Source organism: Chanos chanos, chromosome 1, assembly GCF_902362185.1.
Source record: "Chanos chanos chromosome 1, fChaCha1.1, whole genome shotgun sequence".
Classification (NCBI taxonomy): Eukaryota; Metazoa; Chordata; class Actinopteri; order Gonorynchiformes; family Chanidae; genus Chanos; species Chanos chanos.
Window position 1 is genome coordinate 49,550,683 of NC_044495.1, and position 20,846 is coordinate 49,571,528.

Genomic DNA, 20,846 nt, shown 5'->3' on the forward strand with positions numbered 1-20,846 from the left:
TTTCAGTTTTCAGATATGAAGTTTTGGGGTTTTTTTGTATTATTTGTTCCAGGTGGATGAATTGCTGCGGAATCTGAATAGCATTCTGTCCGACACGGTGAAAATGAGAGAATTTCAGGAGGATCCAGAGATGCTTATGGATCTTATGTACAGGTATGCGTGCACTCTCTCTCTTACTGTCAAACTCTAATCATCAGAAGATGAATGCTTTCCTTTTCCTAAAATCAGAATGGTTTTTTACTGGTCTGTTATGCTAATATCTTCTAATGTATCATCGCTAGAAACACACACACACACACACACACACACAAGCCTTTCCAAACCTGGGAATAACTCCTTGCTTCCCTTCCTCTGGCCTCTTAATTCCGTACTTTCAGTCTCTGGTTCCCATTTCCCTGCGGTTTCGGTTGTTTGTCTACTGTTACGCGACTTGCCATGGTAACCACATGGCTTCATGGCAAGACTTTAAAATCTGGCTTTTTCAATGTGTGTGTGTGTGTGTGTGTGTGTGTGTGTATGTGTGTGGTGTACATGTGTAAACTGTGTATAAATGCGCACACACACACGTGTCCCTTCAAATGTACAATACATATATATGTATGTGTATGTGTGTGTGTGTATATATATATATATACACATATACACATACATATATATACACAAAAATATATTCATTTCCCTCTCAGGATCGCTAAGGGTTACCAGACTTCACCGGATTTGCGGCTGACCTGGCTACAGAACATGGCTGAGAAACACAACACCAAAAAGTGCTTCACTGAGGCAGCCATGTGCCTGGTACACGCTGCGGCCCTGGTGGCTGAATACCTGAGCATGCTGGAGGACCACAAGTACCTTCCCATAGGAAGTGTCACCTTCCAGGTCAGCTCCAGAAACTCAGCTAATAGCTTCCCATCTCAGCTTAGCTTCCCCCCTCCCCCCCACCTGCCTCCAACCTAGTTTGTAGGGAGCCAGGTTATTTGAAAGAACATACTAGTTTCAACAAGGATTTGCGAAAGTGTTTTTTCTCTCTCTCTCTCTCTCTCTCTCTCTCTCTCTCACTTAGAATATCTAAGAATGTCCTGCAGAGTGATACTCAATGGTCAATAATTGAATTTAAATGGAGAGTAAGCATAGACAGAGAGGATACACATCTGGGCATATCGAGCAGTTCACTGTGGGGTCGCTTTGCTTGGCCAGATTAGGTGATTATGAGCTCAGCTGCAGTTGTGAAGAACTTGTCAATGAGCTAAACGGGAGCTATTAAGGGGGCATGTGCGCACTCAGAAATATGGCAGGTTTCAAGTGTACACTTCAAACTTTTAGATATTTTATTATCCAGACTTCCTTTTTTAACTCCAGTACATTGTAATGCGGTAATTACTGCCCCATTTTACTTTTTTTTCGAGACCTTGATGCCAAAACTTAATGGTAAATATGTTTCTTGTTTTCATTTTATTTCAAACACAGAACATCTCTCCCAACGTGCTGGAGGAGTCCGCCGTGTCGGATGACATCCTGTCCCCTGACGAGGACGGGGTGTGCTCCGGCCGTTACTTCACAGAGAGCGGCCTCGTGGGTCTTCTGGAGCAAGCCGCAGAACTGTTCAGCAACGTGAGTGAAATATCTACGTGCTCTTTATCCAAACAGCTATGATCAGATTTTTCAAACTGTTTTTTTTTTAACCACTTTAAGCAATCCCCAACTACAGATCCTCAATCAGCAGGACAAGAGATGGGAGAGATTGGGATGTGGTTGCGAGATAGTATGTGAAACTTCTAGAAGTTTCTTTTGATTGCAAAATGTCCTCCTGTCCTTGTTATTTACAGGGAGGGTTGTATGAGGCTGTGAATGAAGTCCACAAGATCATCATACCCATCCTGGAGGCTCAGAGAGACTTCCGGAAACTAACATCTACCCACGACAAGTTGAAAAGGGCTTTTGAAAACATCATTCATAAGGTAAATCAGACATCAAAAAAGGACTTTATATTGTTTCCATAATTCATTTTTAGTGTGGATTCTGTGTGACACTCAGTGCTTCCCTTACCCTTCCCGAAAAAGTATCATTAGGTAAAGGTTAGGATGGGCCGATATCACCGTGCCTCATTTTGTTTTATTGGAACTGATGACGTCCAGCTGCCATTAGAACTAATGATTTCATTCAGTAATCTTTTCCCCTTTTGCAGGGTCATAAGAGAATGTTCGGGACGTACTTCCGTGTGGGGTTTTACGGCTCCAAGTTCGGAGACCTAGATGAACGAGAGTTCATTTATAAAGAGCCAGGGATCACTCATCTCCCAGAGATTTCCCACCGGCTTGAGGTAACCCCCCCCCCCCCATTAGACCACATAAGCGTATAGAGTTCATATGTGGAGTCAGCTGAGTTCATGCCAGGTTATTAGGTACTTAATGGCAACTGTCCATGATTATAAATTACTTCAGCAAAACAATGTTTAAGACCATTTATGGTCTTTAATAGACGTGACTAAGATAAGAAATTATATCATTGTTCACTGAACAATGCGTAATTTTTTGTTTCTTTTTTTTTCAAGAACTTTTATAGCCAGTGTTTTGGAGAAGGTATACTGGAAATGATAAAGGACTCTACTCCTGTTGACAGGAACAAACTGGATCCCAATAAGGTATGCTACACTAGTTGTGCTACGTTTCATATTCTGGTCATCTTAAACCTTTCTCGCTAACGCACGCTTCCAAATTGCTCCTTACCTCCGAATTTTGTAACATTGTTGTTAGTAACTCGAATCGCAATCAAATTAGTTTTAGTTGAACCTTATCAGGTATATTGAGAAGACAACATATTTCCATTTATCATTGTCCAAATGTAGGCGTACATTCAGATCACCTACGTGGAGCCTTACTTTGATGACTACGAGATGAAAGATCGTCAGACCAACTTTGAAAAGAATTTCAACCTCCGTCGCTTCATGTATACCACACCGTTCACCAAGAGCGGCAAACCACGTGGCGAACTGAGTGAGCAGTACAAGAGAAAGACCATCCTTACCACCATGCATGCTTTCCCCTATGTTAAAACCAGGATCAACGTCATCCAGAAAGAGGAGGTAGTGCACTGAGAATTTATTCCCCTTTTTAGGCATGTTACGTTTTCAAACAATGCTACATGTCAGGTTTTGAATCTGTGTAAATCAAAAACCAAAAATGTTATGTCTTGTTATTGTTTTCATATAAGCCACATCTAGTGCTGTGACATCTAGTCAATCAGTCAAATAATATGTAGCTTATTTAAGTGTCTTCTCGTCCAGATATGGTCTTTGGTTCCTAACAAACACACACTCTCTCTCTCTCTCTCACTCTCTCTCTCTCTCTCTCTCTCTCTCTCTCACTCTCTGAAGTTTGACCTCACGCCTATTGAGGTGGCCATTGAGGACATGCAGAAGAAAACTCGAGAGCTGGAGGTGGCCACACACAGAGAGCAGCCTGATGCCAAAATGCTGCAGATGGTTCTTCAGGGTTCTGTCGGAGCCACGGTCAACCAGGTATCAATTTCACTCCCACTGTTCACTGTTTAAGAACTGCACTCTTTTTCGTCACTATATCAGTTAAAGAACTCTCCTTTTCTTTCTCTTTTAAGAAAACTCCACCGTAAACTGGTCAAGCAGTCAACCAAATTTAATTGAGCTATTGATTTCTATTTGAACCACAATAATTTCAACGAGCATGATTAACACTAAACCAGCTTATTGACCAACTTGTGTCAGTGTAAGCCATCCCAATAAACTTGTAGTGAAATTTAAAGATGAATGAAACACAGATGGTCAGACTACAGCCAGACTGTTGAATGTGCTACTATTTGTATACTGTTGCATATCAAATTGAATAGACAACTTAGTCTGGTCTTTAAGTTGACTGTTTTGGGAAGCTATAGGACTGCAATTTAAAACATCTCTTTCTTTGAAAACATTTAATCTGATGTTCCACGTCTGGAAGTACAGAGTTTACAGTGTTAATCAAGGGTCGTTTACAGTGGCTGACGTCTCCAGATCCTTGTGGGATGACTGTGGTTTAATGATAAATGTCAGTCGGAGCAACAGTATACAATTGAAGAGAAACTGCTCCATTCAGAGGTTTCCAAAATGACATATGCAAAGACTTTGCCAAATCTTCTGGCTTTACCTTATTTGCATCATAAATAGATCTTATGCCCCCCCCTCTTCCTCCCTCTCTCTCTCTCTCTCTCTCTCTCTCTCTCACTCTCTCTCTTGTTTTGTCTTTACAGGGACCCTTAGAGGTGGCACAAGTCTTTTTGAATGAAATCCCGGCGGACCCCAAACTCTTCCGCCATCACAATAAACTACGTCTGTGCTTCAAAGAGTTTATAATGCGGTGAGTGAAGTAACAGAGTGTGTTTCCTCAGCAACAACGTCATATTACTGGAAAATGAATACAATTGAAAATAATGTGGAAAATAAATTGTTGATAGATTGTGTGTCCAGCCATTGTACAATGGATTAGCACTCTGTACCGGGAAACAGAGGGTTGCTGGTTTGAATCCTAGACAGGGAAGGTTGTAGGTTCTAATATCCCAGCCCTTCCTCTGACTGCTCACATGCAGTGTAATATTGTCCTTGAGTAAGGCAGCATGGTACCCCCGTCTCCACTGTCTTAGTAAAGCAAACAGGTTCATTGACTAGGCCATGGCTAAACAAAGGAGAAAGCAAATGCTGAATTTGAAGAGCTATTTTTATACCTTTAGAGGTTAAACAGTATGCATGTGCTTTTGAAACCTCCAAGGTCTCTACGTTATCAGCCATTCCTTAACTATGTCCTTGTGGTTCATATTTCTCTAAAACATGGTGTTAACTTACCCTGTTATAATCCACATATGGGTGGCAGGGAAACACAGAAAAGCATTCAAGTGATGTTTAGGAAACATTTGCAGTGCATCGCACAGGCCTCTGTTGTCAATAAACACACGATCAGTGTGAGACTAAAAGTGAATAATAAAAAAGCAGAAAATGTATTAGTAAAAATATTGTTTGTAGCAGTATGTTAATATATAAATAGCATGGAGGATAATAAAAATTGTGTAGATTACTGAAAATGGCAGTGGGAGGTTTTTCATACATTTCCTCACAGGCATGAAAGAGAATCAGAACTTAATTTCAGTCAGCTGCCTCTAATTCACATAATGAATGCAGCCTTAAACAAAAATCTGAATGAATGAAGTTTGGAATATTGTGACATTTACCAGAACGTATGAGAACGTTTTTTGCGTGGGAACGTTTCATTTGCCTCCTAAACGTGGCTTTCATTTCGGAATGCTTATGTCAGATTCCATTGCTTGATTGCTGCCAGAATAGCTACAAATATTTACTGTACTTTCTAAAATGTTTATTTTTTTCCATAATCCATGCAAGCTGGCATGCTTTCATATGGTCCAAAATGCCGATTTTTTTCCAAGGTGCTATTTTCCTCTCAGGCACACTAGCTGAAGGAGGGTTACAGCAGCAACGAGAAATGGCATATTATTTACATACTATGTACCTATATGTTATTTTGATGAATGGTTTTCAAATTTGACTTGCTGTCTTTTCAATGCATTTTGATCCACGTTTAGATGAATTATGTACTTATTTAAAGTATTTGAATTATTGAATCATCTCAGGACTCACAAATGACTTTTTTTCTGCCTCCATTATTTTATAACTAAAGACTTTAAGGTACTTTATCAAAACAGTGTTGAGAAAATGGCACTTAGATATTACATTGGCTCCATCATAAAGCATTTCCCTGCTGAGTCCACTCAGGTTTATGGTCAATCTAGCAAATGCACTTATTCTTCAAACATTTTAAATTCTTTTCATATATTTGACTCATACCCGTTTACATTTACTTCATCTATTTGGAGTTATATAAACTGCATCTTTCCCAGGCTTTTTGTTATACTGCAAGGTGACAATAAAGCTGAAACTTGAAATTGAACCTGAGCGATATAATCCTAAACCTCTGTGATTCATGTATACTGATTTATATGTTAAATGCTGATCCTCAGCTGCGGTGAGGCCGTGGAGAAAAACAAACATCTCATTGCCGCCGATCAGAAGGAATATCAGCAGGAACTGAAGAAGAACTATAATAAGCTGAGGGAGAGCTTGCGACCCATGCTGGAGAGGAAGATACCTGAGCTGTACAAACCCATCGTCAAAGCTCGTCTTGAGAGCAGGTACATGCTCTAGCACTTTAAAGATGTGTTGTTACCTGGTGTAGGAAACTGGGTCTTGAAAGAACATGATGTTAATCACACTTCAAGTTCCTTTGCTTTTAAATTTCTATTGTACGGACGTGTCTGTGTTACTGAGATCATTAGTGCTAAATCAAAATCAAATAACAATTTGAGGATGCATGTGTCCATGTTTACGAAAATGTATCATTTTGATAGACAATCACTTTAAATAACCTCACATTGATCCTGACATGAATACTAATTATTATGGGAAAATGCTGATTAATGATGTGTTTTATTCAAATGATGGTCTGACTGTAGGATAAGTGTTACGTTGGTATCCTTTCCTCATGTCATTTTAATTGTTTCTTAAAGGGACTCCGTTAAACGGCTTAGCTTCAGACGAACTCAGGAAGAGAGTACGTGATCCTCAAATTGAAACCTCATTGCTGTCACACGGCAACCAAGACGCCTTCAAGAGGAGGAGAAGTGGAAAGCACCACACACACACACACACACACACACGAGTGTTTATCCCTGTTGTACAAACACTTTGAGGACTTGGAACATTCAGTTTCAGTGTTACAGACTGAGAATTGCCCTGTTAGCTACACCGCACCTGCCTACATTCTGTGTGTTTCATGGTCAGTTCAGTGAATTCATGCAACATTTATCATATTTCAGCATATTTTTTTTATCCCATTATAAAACTCAAAAGGAACATTTTTACTGTATTCTGTCCTACAAGGCCTAGATTTTAATACTTGTTCTGTTGCCCTTTCAAATGGTTTGAATCATTCTAGAATGACATTCCGACCTCTTCTCTGGAATTGAGTAGTTTATTGTTTTTGGAGCTTCAGAGTTTCTTATGACCAAATCCTGTCAGATAAGAGTCTGGTAAAATCCAGGGGGACTGAAAAGACAAGCGTTTTATGCCAACAAGTTGTTTGGACACTGTATATATTAACTTAGTTTCATTACTGTCAATTTCTGTTTCATTCCGATAATTTGAAGAACATATATTAGTCTATATCTACAAGTGTAGATTCACCACCTCCTAGGAACAGCTCTTGCTTTGCCAGAAAGACATTATATTTTAGTACAGATTTTAACAGATTCCTGTATATATGTTTTATTTATTATGTTTCAGTTTTCAGAATTGTCTTTCAATAAATCAAGGTTGCATAGTAAATACAATCATGACATTGAAAGTGTCGTCTAACCTGAAGTGTCAAAAAGCATATATTGTCTTAAAATGAAAACTCATTGTGTTATATAATGTTGTGGCACAGAAGGTGTTTCAAGACATATGTTTACAGAGAGAGAGAGAGAGAGAGAGGATTTATCATATGCTTGGGTTTATGTTTTAAAGAAGCCTAATGTACTGGAAATAATAAGAATACATCACATTTTTGTGACATAAGTATTTCAGTGAATGTTAGGGGAATGGGCTGATTGTGTTAAATGCAATTAATGTATTTAATAATTCACATTCATCGCAGTTAAACAAATTATTATACTGCCCTTATTGTGTTAAATAAGCAAAAACATTCCCAGCATGATTCACTATTTACAAAACATACAGTCTGAGGTCATCTTGAAGCAAATGTTCAGTAAATGTATTTTTCCAACGAAACCCATGCAGTTGATTATTATTATATACAAGGTGCATTTTTTTTATAGAAGTGAGAGGATGAACATAGCTTCTTCTACTTGCCCAGATCTGCACAGAGAGGGTTCTGTCTGTTACACATATTGCTGCTCAAGAACGTGAGAAATGAAACATGGTTTTGTTTAAATATCGTGTCTACCGCATGTCTGTCGTTCGTTCAAGCACAGTGTTGATGATATACACTTGAAGCTAATAAATTCTAAACAATACCAGTACTCTGCCGGTTGTGATTTGTCCGTTGACAAGCTTGAAACCCCCTAGCGTAACTGTTTAGTTGCCTTCAACACTTATACAATGCGCTCCTCCGACTCCTCTTCCTCAGTATATGAACAGTCTTCCTGCTGGTCTGCATAGATATCAGCGAAAGGTCCTCCACAACTTTCCGTCGCCTGAAAATGACGAAAACATCCTGCGACGTCTTTTCCCCCCGGTAGATTTCTGGGTTTCGTGTTGCTGCATGACATACAGGTTTGTGGAAGCTAGTTTCACTGTGTCACAAACAGCTTATCACTTCTTGTTAAACTACGGGCTATGTTTTTTTTGCTATTATTTTCCTTAGTAGAACCCTTACTGCTGACTTCTCAACTCTCGATGCGGATATAAAATACATTAATTCTCTTGACAACGGGAAACACATTTCAAAAACGAAGCAAACTGATAAAGTCTTGAATTTAACCTGTTACACTAATCAAGTCCTCTGCAATGCATTGTTTCTCGCAACTGGAAACTGGAACACTGGATGCCTTTGATATTTTCTCCGAACAGTTCCCTCAGATCTAATTTTAACAAAATAAAAGTAATTTCTTTAGCTACCCTGGAGTCTCTCACGTGTAGCCACCTGTATGCAAACTATGCCATATTTTACAGTTTCTTCAAAAGCCTTGTCTACTTTACCGCGATAGTAATTTGCAATTTGTAACTGAAGTGTCTCCCAGCGAATGATTTAGCGCAGACCGATATCCTGGTTATAATTTTTCTGTCAAGTGAGATAATGAGCTCGACGCACCGGGTTCACTTTTGCACGAGATGGAGCAATAAAAGATTGCCTTTGAGCAACTCCTGCGGAGTTCACAAGTACTGAGTGGGTTTATTTCAAATGTCTTCAAAGAAAATGTCGTACTCCCTGGGTCATTCCAATGAACTAACACGACTAGAGCGTTATCATACAACAGACTGATCGTTTGTCTGCGAGGCATTTTCGTCCTCTGTGTGACTGCACCCCCGGTACTCACAGTGTACGGAACATTACTTCATCTTAATCTTCTCATGTTAAAAACGTCTACTGATTTTTTTTTCTGCTTTTATGGAAGATTTTGGCATTAATGTGATAATGTTTTCAGTCGACTGGGGTACAATAAGATACGTGAAGATCACACTTCAGAATTATGTGTTTTAATGTTGCCTCTGTATTTACACTTGATTAAACAACTTTTGCATAACTGTCAGTGGGTGTATTTGCTTTTTTTTTTTTAACAGCCTTTTTCAGATATGAATTTTTCCATAGAGATTAGGTGTAGCTTTGCCCTGCATGTATCTGCCTTAGTTTGTGGGGGAAAGCCTATTATGCACACCGTTGCGAAAGCTCAAGCAAGTCAGTTTAGTTAAAAACAAACAAATGCCTACATTATAATATATATGACATTAACATTTAATATTTCTCACCTTTCACAGGCTGTTTGAGTCCAGAGCAACTGTGTTCACATACACATTGAACTAAGAAACATAATAAAGAAAGGCTTTGAGAACAATTTCATTTACTGCGAAAATGACCACCTCTAAACCATAAACTTCAGGGCTCCTTCAGGGACCACTCTAAGCGCTACTCCAGAGATGGAGCGTGATGTGGTCCAGTCTGATTTGGATCCTCAGAAAGATGACTTGCCGCTGCTTTCCAACACCAACCACATGCTGGTTAGACATTATGTGCTGGATTTGAGCGTCTACTTCCAAAGGAAGGTTGTTAGCGGCAGCATTGTACTGTTCCTCGAGCCTTGTGCTGGGACAGGAATACCTGTGGGTCAAGAACCTGTATCATCAGTCCTCATTGGGTCTCCAGAATCTCAGGTTTCACCAGCATCTCACAAAGGGCAGGATTCCACATTGTCAGCCTCTAATCTACTTGATAAAGTGGCAGTGGGTGTACCAAGAGATGCTCCTCACCAGGATGAAGAAAGTATAAGTGGTGATGTCCAGTTCTACAAGTCTGAGGACCTTCTGTGGAAAGAGGAGAGTGATGACTTCACCCTGGTGCTGGACTGCTGTGACCTGCATGTGTCCAGAGTAGAAGAAGTGGATGTGACATCAGTGAGTGATATGAGGGGTCTTCTGGAAGGATGTGAGGTAGACTTGGACAAGGGTGATCTATCATCTGATCTGGTGCAAAGATTGGTCTCTTTGCCCTCAGCAAGCTGGAGGCAGCAGCATAGCCTATATCGGCAGTGCAGCTGTGCTCCGGCGCCCCTCGGAGTGCATCCTCTCCTGTTCCATGTGGACAAGTGGAGTTTAAACATTAGGAAGATAGGCACTCGCTCACCACTTTCATTCCCGAGAGCAATCAGAATCTATTATGAAACTAAACCCACTGGAGGCTCTGTGAGGTGGACTAAAGATCAGGACAATAGGTTGGTGTCAAAAACTGTCACTTTTATTGTTGGTGTTGATTAAAAGTCAAACTTCTCTGGAAGGTGTACTTGAATCATTATCTCCAGTCTGTCACTCTTAAATGTTCCCTTTATCTAAGTCCGTAATCTGTTGTAAGTGACTCTGAATGGGCTGAATGAGTAAAGGCATTATCATTAACACACCATGTTACATTCAAGTGATATTACTATGTGAAATCAAAGTGAAACCTTGGTGACAAAGGACACATGAAATGGGAGGCTTCATACAGACCTTTGCTTAAGTATTCAAACCTGCTGTGACTATGAGTACTAAATTACTTTTTGTCTTGTTTGCACCTGTAGGTGCTGTGTTTACACCATGGGCTCACCAATCAACAACAGGGCCCTCTTCCCTTGTCAGGAGCCCCCTATTGCGATGTCAACCTGGCAAGCACAGATTAAGGCCCGAAGCGAATTTGTAGTCTTGCTAAGTGGAGAGAATCAAGCCAAACCCTCAGAAGCAGAACCAGGTAAGTTAGTAAGTTTCAGTAAAATTCAGTAAGACAAGTAATAACATCACTGCTTGGTTCCTTAGTTATGAGGCATCCCTGATGCTTTTTGCAGGTTTCTACCTGTGGGACTATTATGTTACTATGCCAATGCCTGCTTCAACATTCAGCCTGGCAGTAGGGCACTGGCTGGAGGCCAGAACCAAGCCTTGCACTTCCACAAAGGAGGAGACTGAAGAGTCGTCGGCTCAAATGAGTCTGTATGTTATTGTTATTCACTCCAGCATCATATTTTCCAATTGACGTAATAAAGCAGATGCTCTTATTTCTCCCACCAAAAGTAAATAACCAAAATGACAAGGATTATATGATGTGTCCCCACCTGATGTTGCAGGGCATGCCACGTCAACTCTGGGTGTAGGTCAACGAATCCATGCTCAGAATCTGGGCTCACGGGTCAGGACTGTGAGGCAAACGCCCCATCAGATGTTCACCGGCTGAATGTTTGCTCCCACATGGATTACCCATGTCGCTTTGCGCTTGGTACCGCCACGGCCCAGGCCGTGATTCCTCATCGAGTGTTTGCACCGTCCTGCCTCCTTCTGAGTGCGGAGGCCACAGTACTCCACCTCCTGCCTGGCTGTCTGGCCGCCGCCCACTCTGTCCTAGGAGTTCACCCCTTTTCCCGACTAGATGTGCTCATCGTTCCCTCGGGATTCTCTAGTCTGGGAATGGCGAGGTAAACCAACATACCTCGTCTGTTAATTGTCCATATTTACTTACTTAACCCTTATTTACCCAGCTGACTTACTGAAGGCTGTTTTTTGTTTTTTGGCAAGAAACACCATGCAATTTCCTTACCCATGATGCACCTCAGTTTTAACCCACCATATTATTCTGTCTTGTGTTTACTCTCTTGTACAAACAATACATTCCTTCCTGAATGTATAGTATTAACATTAACACCAATCTCTTCCCAGAATTAAATTTTAAATTCCTGGCAGGGCCATTCACAATACGATCTTTTAAAGCACAGTATGTTCTTGCTGAGTCTTCAGCAACCCGCAATGCGTCTGATAGGTTTGAAGATGCATGTTTACCATATTGTCAGTTTTCTGCTTTTGCTTAGAGATCTAAATGTCAAACTCTTTCTTCTTTTTCCTCTCTCTCTCTCTCTCTCTCTCTCTCTCTCTCTCTATCTGTCTCTCTGTCTCTCTGTGGAAAAGGAATGTTACTGCTAATGTTCCCAGTAGACTGTTGTTGGTTTCCAGTTCAATAGAGCACTATCCTGTCTTGTTTACCAGACTTCATTTCAGGCTGTTTACTAACATACTGACCCATCTGTTTTCTCTTGTTTAGTCTGCATATTAGCGGTTTTAAATCTAAGACCCAGCGGCTTTGCACTTGTATTCCTTTTTGATTAGTGGGTAAAAAACCTTGAAGTCATTCTCTGTCTAAATGCACTTGCCAACTTAGATGTCCGTATGAATTAATGACGCTGTTGACTGTAGAGTTCCCTTAGGTGTTGAAAACTGGTTTGATGTGTTAGAATTTTTACTTGTCAGCACAGCAAAAAACAGTTTATTTTGCAAAATTGGAATGGGGGCGTGAATAGGCAATTGTGTTTGGACTGTAGTGGACTTGAGCATTGTTACCGTAATGTTGCCACATTCTTAACATTTTAAAGTGAAACTCAAGAAAAACAATGTAGAAAAGAAAAAAATCAGACCCTGTCATTTATTTAAATGATATGTTGTACCTATTGAGACAAGCCTTAAAAAAAACTGTCGTTTTGATTGAGATTGAGAGCTAGACATTCTCCTGGGTGGCCATAGGTGTGTTCCTGACTTTCCCACCATCTCTCTGCCATGTAGTGAATGTTCCAGAGGATAAGAGGTCATTTTCAAAGTGCCGTGGGCAAGTTTCAGCCGTTCTCCAGAAAAAGAAAAAAAAAAGGCACTTTCTAATTAGAGGTAGGCATATACCTACAGGGTGGTTAGTGTTCCTTTGTTTTTCTTTTCTGAATTAGATCCTCCATCTCAGTTTACTTCTGCCTAATGTAAAGCATGGCTCCCTGTTTTTTTTTTTTCGTTGTGTTTTGTTATTTTTAACTATGGTGACTGGAGGATATTTGTGTAGCATTAGCGGGCCAGTAATTTATTGTGACCCGGTTTTATTAGCCCTCCTCCGTAAACCGCCAACAGATGACAGAAATATAGCGGTTTGTAGGAGAAACAGCCACTTGTTCTCCCTTCCGTTTCCCTTGTGTGTTGACCATGACAGCAGATAAGCAGTCGGCCCCCTTTCCACAGAATGGTACGGTCTAACAAACCACAGGATTTAACCACCAAACTGAGGAAGGAGAATGGTCAACAAAAATGGAATGGGGGGGGGGTGAATATGGGGGGGTCTTGAGATGCCTGTCCCCCAGGATGTGGGAGAGGATGTGTGGATTATTCCCAGCAACAAAAGCCATTAGCTCTTGGAAGGACTTCAGAGACCGTGGCTATTTAATCTGAAAACTGGGAAGTATGTGGGCCCGAGTCCTTGGGGTGAAGCCAACTGTTGCTTTTATATCATGCCTCTTCATTTACGGCACAGCTTTTGCGAGGGAGCCGGGGGGTGATCTTTTTGTACTCAGACAGGAGCAGGGAGGGGAGGAAACGAAAGATTAAGAAGTCAAGCAAGGGCAGGCCTGACTGCGCCAGATGTGTGAACTCTCTCTCTCACACACCCATATATCTGTGCCCTGATGTCTTGCCTAAACAGAGACCCTATCTTGAGAACAGTGATAATGCTCAAACCGACCTCCTGCCTACTTGCACAGTCTCAGTGGGAGAAGTTCGTATTGACGAAACCAACGACGCTCCTTTTCGTCTTTCATTGTGTACGATGCTGCAAGAAATACTCGAGTAAAGAATGTCACCCCCCGCGGATTAGCTTTAGATCACGTAAGTCCGGTCTAGACTGTCGCTAGCGTGACTTCATGACGTATTTGGAGGAGAGAGAAGAGGCATATCTGCACACGCGTCACACACCGCCCTGATGGAGACGCACAGGAAGGGCCGGGCACTTTCCTCCACTTTGAAGGCAGTTGATTCGTGTCCCTTAACACCTCTTTACAGCACAGCAGGACATAGTCTGAATACTTTTTGTGCCAGATGTGCAGATATGGGTATTGCCTGCTTTTTTTTTTTCTTTCTTTCTTTTTCTTTTTTTCTTGTGGGTTTTTTTTTTCCACTGTTATGAAGGAAATGATGAAAGCAGCGTAATGACATTTTCACATGCTTTCTCATGGTTGTGAGGTGTTTCAATGGTTTCTGAATGAATTGCTTTGTTCGGTTTTTTTTTTTTGGGGGGGGGGGGGGGGGGGGGGGGGGCGAGTCTGACTGCTGGGCCTGGACCATATGTAAAGCTTCAGAGGCGTGTTGAATTTGGGCACACTGTGTTACCAAACGTTGTTTTAGTGGTAATAGTTATTTGTCTTGCTGGTGAAGTCTCAGAAATCATTCAGACTTTTATTTTTTCAGGTGAGTCAGTGTTTAAAAATGTGGTCAACACTGGCAGGCTGATTGGCCAATGAAGGATGTTTGTCAAAGGAGAAAAAAAAAAAAAAAGGAAGACGCCATTACCATTGAATGTTTGGATGTCTCCTGGCTCAACAGCAGCTTGTTCCGTTGCAGTTCATTTAATAAGACTCTTGGCCATGTCTTTCCACGCGAACTGGGTCTAGAGGAGTTAAACGTGTGCTGCTTCATCTGTTATGCATTGTGATTTGTTTTTTTTTATCAAGCAGGATTGCAACTGCAGTAGATAGGACATTCAGATCCTCCTTAAACACCTCACCTCTCTCAACTCTCGCATGCAGAGTGTCGGCCAAACCACTTGGAACTGTTATTTTAGTCATTACTCCGTATTAATAGCACGTTGCCACAAATAACCAAGCAATTACTTAGTTGCTGAAATGCTTTGTTGACCTTATATGGTCATTTAACTGTATGTGAACTCCAGAGAATTCAATGCTAGCGGTAAGGGAGTCACAACGAAACCAAAGGTGTCTGGAGGAGTTGAGAAAAACAAGTATGCTAAGAATTAGAGGGCCGTATAAATGTTCTCTCCCTCTCTTTGACCATTTGGCTGGAACTGAACTGTCATGAAAGCCGTCACCTTCCAGGAATGAATTATGTGCTGCATCTGTGAAATGGCCTCTTTACAGATGAATAAAAGAGCTTTTTTTTTTTTTTTTTTTTTTTTTTGCATGTTTAAGTTTGAGGAGCAGGCGTGGTCATTCTAGTCCCAGAGGCAAAACGGTGCGAGAGAGTTTTGTGTACTTGACGATAAACTTCTCCAGGGAGGTAGTTAAAAATGAGGGCGTTGGTTAAATTTAGGGGGGGGGAAATGTTAAAATTTGAAGTAGTAATGATATCAATAAATATCCCTTCCTGATAACTGAACGCTGTTTTCTCAAAAACAGTGTTGGCACTCTTAACATGGCACACCCACATAGAAAGCAGCTTTGAGGATGAAAGTGCAAAGATGACCTTTGGAAGATGGGTTCAAAGCACACAGCATACCAATCTCCATGCTCTCACGTGAGCAGTCCATGACATGGGTTAGCCTGAAAAATTTTGTGGAAAAAATATTTGTGATTGTTTATGCATATGTAGGTAAAGAAAAAAATTATATTTATACATACATATATATATATTTTTTTTGGATTCGTCAGTGTCAGACTTCTGGAGTGGCGTTTTACCTCAATGACACCTTTGGGAATTTGTCTGTTTCTGTCATTTTCCATTACAATCACTGGCGATGATCTTTTTTTTTTTTCTTTTCCAGACCCAAAATGAAAAAGATGTGATAATGTTAATGACCTTTTTGTGAGGTTAGAGAAGGCAGTGGAGTAAACACCTCTCCATACACTCTCCAGGTTTCCGAATGACCAAAATGAGCTGTATGTTCAGGGTTTTTCTGTCTCATTTTATGAGACCGTAGAAACTTTTTTGGAAAGTTTTCCCATCAGCGGACTGGGATGGTGGAATGAGCCAAAGGAGAAGAGCCCTCACGTCAGTACCCTGACTTAGGAGCTGAGATTCATTATAAGGGGAAAATTACAGCTGAGTGTGTACTACTCAACAACAAAGTACTACTTTTGAGAGGGGGGGGTCATATTCACGTTAATTTCAGAGTGTGTAAGACATACCATTGTACTGTGTTTTTTCATATTACATATCAGAGGGATTATATGGTAATTTGGACCATAAGTTCCCGAACGATCAGCTGTTTTTGTTATATATGATGTTTTTGACTGTACTCTGTTTAATTCATAACCGAATGATCCTGACTCCCCTCTACAGTAACAGTAAACAAGGCACCCCTCAGACTACAATGACAGTCCCCTCACATTTACTCAAATAGTTAAAAGCGTGACCTGATCTTCTCTCCTTTTTTTTTTTGCTTGTCTATCACTCAGTATCGTTCTGTCTTTTGAAGAGACATTATTTTTTGTGAACGATTGTCTGATCCAAACTTAAAGCATGTGGGGTGTGTTCACTTGTTCCATGTCTGGAGTCCTACAAATGACCATATGGGGAAATGGAACGAGGGGGTCCCATGGGTGCCTGTCGTAATGTGGGAGACGAATTCGAAGCGTTTGGAATGTCTGCTCAGCCAGAGAGGCTGAAAACAGAGACCGAGATAGCCCTGTTTAAATAGCCCTTTCTCTCTGTCTTTTTCTTCTTCAACGTCATTCTCTCTCTCTCTCTCTCTCTCTCTCTCTTGCTCTATCAAGAACTCCACTCATTCCTCTCCCACCTCTCTGCTCTCTGTCATTGCGGCGTAACCCAAGAAGTGTGTGACACAGTCTGTGTCTTTCAGAGTGAGGGGACTTTGGCACAAAAGACAGCTGTTAATCAAATTGTCAAGGATGAGGTGTTTTTCTCTGAAAATCTTCACAGTTCTCTTTTTTACCCCTCTTTTCAGTCCGTGCACACAAAAGCCCCCGCGAATGAAAGAATTTAGAGCATGCCTGCACCTGGAGAGAAAAAAAAAGGAGGAATGTCCATTAGATGGTTTAGTATTTGCTAAAAGATGTGATTTTCAACTTTTTTTTTTTTTTTTTTTTTTTTTTGGTTGTGCTCTCTGTCGTACACTTTTTTTTTTTCTTTTTTGCCTCCATATCCCCTTTCTCTCTTGAACTTGATCTTGTGGTGTGGTTTTCAGATCTCCTCCCTTGCCTTTTGTACAAACGTATCCTTTTAATGAAGATAGCAGAGTCCAATTTAGAGAGCATGTTGTTATTACAAGTGCATTCCTGCCTTGTTATCAGGGGGCCCTTGCTTCCTCGCTTTATCTGTCTCATAGGTTACGTCTGCTCATAGCCTCTATTTAACTGTTTTGCCAAACTCTCTAAGGATGTGATGGCTGAGTTTTAAGTCTCCTTCAACAACATTAAGACAAAAAAAAAAAAGATAACAACAGCAGCAGTATAACTTCCAAATGGGAGCTAACAAAAAGTTGGGTAAAGGGTGTTGTGTGGAATTTGAAAAAAAAAAAAAAAGATATTGCTTTAAACTGCATGAATTGGTTGTATTGGAAAAGTTCTAAAGATTATAAATTTTTTGAGCTTACTTGGATGGAATGGAGGTGTGAATGATTTAAAACCCTAGCTCTCCAGTATTGTGTGCTGTGAGTGTTTCTCTTGGCCTTGGGGGTGCGATTTAAGAATATTATGGGTGGCAGCAGAATTGGGGCTGACTACATTTCATTGACATACAGGAGAATAACTCCCGAACCAGGAGTCATAAGACAGCATCCCCAGAGAGACGCTGACTACCCGGCACTCAGAATGGACAAGACCATTTAAAAAGGGGGGGGGGGGGGGCGGAGGCACCTCTACTGTTTATGGTGGATCTTTTTTTTTATGTGTCAAATTTTTTTGGGGGGGGGGGGTGTCTCGATAAAGCAGACAGCAACTCCTCTCTAGGACTCATCGGCTGACAACTCAGATGTTGGAGATTTGACTGTAAAGATATGTGAAAATATGTAAAAATAGTTGAGTATCTGTCTCACACGCAAATAATGTTTCCTGTAACGGAAGCATCTCAGACCCAGTAGGGGTTCATTTTCAAGAATGGTTTTCAGCTTGTTTTCAAATTGTGCCTGCTTATCTCTGTGTGGGCTCAGATAGATGACCAGTCGTAATTTAAATGCTGCGTATATTTTTGCTGTTTAACTTCAATGGGTAATTTTGCATTCATTGCCTATTATAACTCTGTCATGTTAGAAGACGAGTTTCCAGGTCTCTCATGCCGTATAATTTTACAGCAGACAAGAGGCAGAGCCGAGCTCTAGCCGATGAGTTAACTGATACTCTTGGTGCTCATCCCTCACCCCTTTGGTTTCTTTTGAAGTCCCGTACCAATAGTAATGAGACCATAAACTGTACTCCAATATGCAGGACTATTGAAATGCGGACTGTATCACAGATACTAGTCACGAAATACCAAACTGCTCAACCGGCAAAACTGTAAATGCCGAGACCGCGACCGGGATACCTGATTGATATTGAAAGTCACATCTCCAACATTCTTTGTGGGATTCTACAAGAGGGTGGCGTTTCCCCTTTTACTAAAACAGCGGTTTGAAGAGATTTCTCCGTTTGATAAAACAACAAGCTCAGTGTACGCGAACATTCCTGACGATCCAGAAAACGGCATTCTTTAGCGATGGCCTCACTTTCACACTGTAGATAACCTTTGAGGATGCAAGGGAACGCGCACAGAGAGAGAGAGAGAAGGGGGCCTCGCGCACTGTAAACACCGCGGTCACTCGGCGCAAACATCTGCTAACGTTTCTCCGTCTGGATGTCCGTTTTGATGCCGGCAAAAAAAAAAAAACCCTCCCTGCGCTGTCAAAGCAGAGCGTTTAGTGTCCATCTTGTGGAGCAATCAAGTGAATGTTGGGTGAAAGGAGCAGCCCTGCATGCAGATGATTAAAGAGAGACACCCCCCCCCCCCCCAAACCCCAGCAGCTTCACAGTAATACATATGGCTTATATTGCTTGTGTGTGCTGATCAGCAGCATACCTGCACAGATAAAGCTGCCTTATCTTGCAGGGCTTCATGTTCCTGAATTTTTTCTAGGAGCGGTAATCCGTTGTCTCCTATATCTCCTGGCATATTTCATCCCAGTATTTACTGTTACTGCCTGTGTGTTTGTTTGTGTATCTGTGAAAGTGCCATGAAATAAATATAGTGTATATGAAATAAATATACTGGACTTCCATACCAAGTGCTGAGGTCCCATTGTCCTTTGTGTTTTTCACACAGTTGCTCACCCTTCCCTACCCAGAATTTCCTCAGCCTAGAGGAAAAAGAGAATTCATGCATGTTGGCCTAAAAAAGGGCTCGCATGTATTTACAACCCCCCCCCCCCCCACACACACACACACACACACACACAAACACACACACACACCTCACTTTTACGTGACTTTTATTGTTAAAGAAGGAATCCCAAATATTTGAAATCAGTCTTTGAAAAAAAAATAACTGTTTATTTGCCCCCCAACAATGTCTAATATAAAACACTACGTTCAGAACAACAGTGTTTCCTTTTATATTGGACTATGTCTGTGTTTTTATCTTGGAGAGGATAAAGAGCAGACTCCTAAATGTCTAGATCAGCATCCACCGATTGTCCTTATCCTCCGGCATGTTTATAACTTGGAGAGAGATCTCTATTTACAGGAGAGGGCCTCTCTGTTTGAACATGGATGTGTGTCTCCTCAACTGGGTGACCTTCTCATGTTCCTCGCAAATATCTTACCAGTACATCCACCTCATACTGGAAAAGCATAGTGCTTATCAGTCGATTTTAAACCATGAGATTTCTTGTAAGAACTACGGCCCCAGTTGCATCCTGATGCTGTAATGTAATTCTTTGTCATCCGTATATGCCAGGATGCCTACACTGATAGGTCTGGCACAAAAAATCCAACTTTGCTCGGATTGAAAGCAGTCCAGCATGAGTTTAACGAGTAATCCAAACCTGGAACTTGCAGGGATGAAGTTAGCTGCTGAACACGGATGAGAAATAAAAGTCATGGACTACTGAGGGACGCAATGACCGTTATTGGCACTGTGATCTAATGCCAATGAGCAAGCAACATTTGAGAGGAACCATTTGAGTACAAAGGGTAGACCTAATGAAAGTGATACACCTGTATGATCCCACTACATCTCGCCCATAGACACCGACGCCCATAGGCGCCTGATTTTGGGCCCTAGCTTGACCACGCAACACACTGCGGAATAGAAATGGGAGAACTATTTCTCTTACACTTGTCTTGCGCTTACTAAAGTGCCACTTTAGTCAGTAGGAAGGAAGGTTGCTTTTAATTTCCGCACAGAATCACAGAGTTTAAATACAGGTCATGACTGAAGGTTTGCGTTGAAGTGTGCACGTAACTATATGCCCAGAAGTGTCTTTCTAGCGCGTATGCTTACAAAAGCCAAATTGAAACGAGAAGTATAAGTGGAGTCTGTGTGCTGAGAGAGGGGTTGGAGTGAGTGAGCGTGTGTGAGTGAGTATATGTGTGTGAAAAGAGCCAGTGCGTCGGGTGGGAAAAGACAATATGGGTTAAAGGTTGATTTTAACTCCCAACTTCTTTAAATGCTTTTGTGTCTCAGCCCTGAAAATATAACAGAACGCCAAAAAAATGAAAGAAAGGCCCAAATATTCTCACAGCCTTACACATTTCCTAATTTAGCTCTTATAGAGATGTCAGTTGAAATGAATCATTGGATCATAATGTGATGACTATGACTGGAGTTAGGTAATGTATTTATACATACATGT

General features: G+C 41.1%; 2 protein-coding genes across 2 annotated transcripts in view; both read left to right on the forward strand.

The window, feature by feature from the left end:
- Positions 1-7,280, forward strand: part of dock8 (dedicator of cytokinesis 8) — a 43,262-nt gene extending 35,982 nt beyond the window's left edge. Inside the window, exons 38-48 of the mRNA XM_030767458.1 lie at positions 53-153; positions 687-879; positions 1,468-1,611; positions 1,827-1,958; positions 2,186-2,320; positions 2,552-2,641; positions 2,846-3,082; positions 3,374-3,517; positions 4,258-4,364; positions 6,034-6,204; positions 6,580-7,280. Coding sequence (XP_030623318.1) covers positions 53-153; positions 687-879; positions 1,468-1,611; positions 1,827-1,958; positions 2,186-2,320; positions 2,552-2,641; positions 2,846-3,082; positions 3,374-3,517; positions 4,258-4,364; positions 6,034-6,204; positions 6,580-6,631 — 1,506 coding nt within the window. The 3' untranslated portion in view covers positions 6,632-7,280. The remainder of the gene's footprint in view (positions 1-52; positions 154-686; positions 880-1,467; positions 1,612-1,826; positions 1,959-2,185; positions 2,321-2,551; positions 2,642-2,845; positions 3,083-3,373; positions 3,518-4,257; positions 4,365-6,033; positions 6,205-6,579) is intronic.
- Positions 7,281-9,706: 2,426 nt separating this feature from the next.
- Positions 9,707-20,846, forward strand: part of aopep (aminopeptidase O (putative)) — a 62,519-nt gene continuing 51,379 nt past the window's right edge. The window contains exons 1-5 of the mRNA XM_030785290.1: positions 9,707-9,869; positions 9,915-10,497; positions 10,840-11,006; positions 11,101-11,191; positions 11,407-11,724. Of these exons, the coding sequence (XP_030641150.1) occupies positions 9,707-9,869; positions 9,915-10,497; positions 10,840-11,006; positions 11,101-11,191; positions 11,407-11,724 (1,322 nt within the window). The remainder of the gene's footprint in view (positions 9,870-9,914; positions 10,498-10,839; positions 11,007-11,100; positions 11,192-11,406; positions 11,725-20,846) is intronic.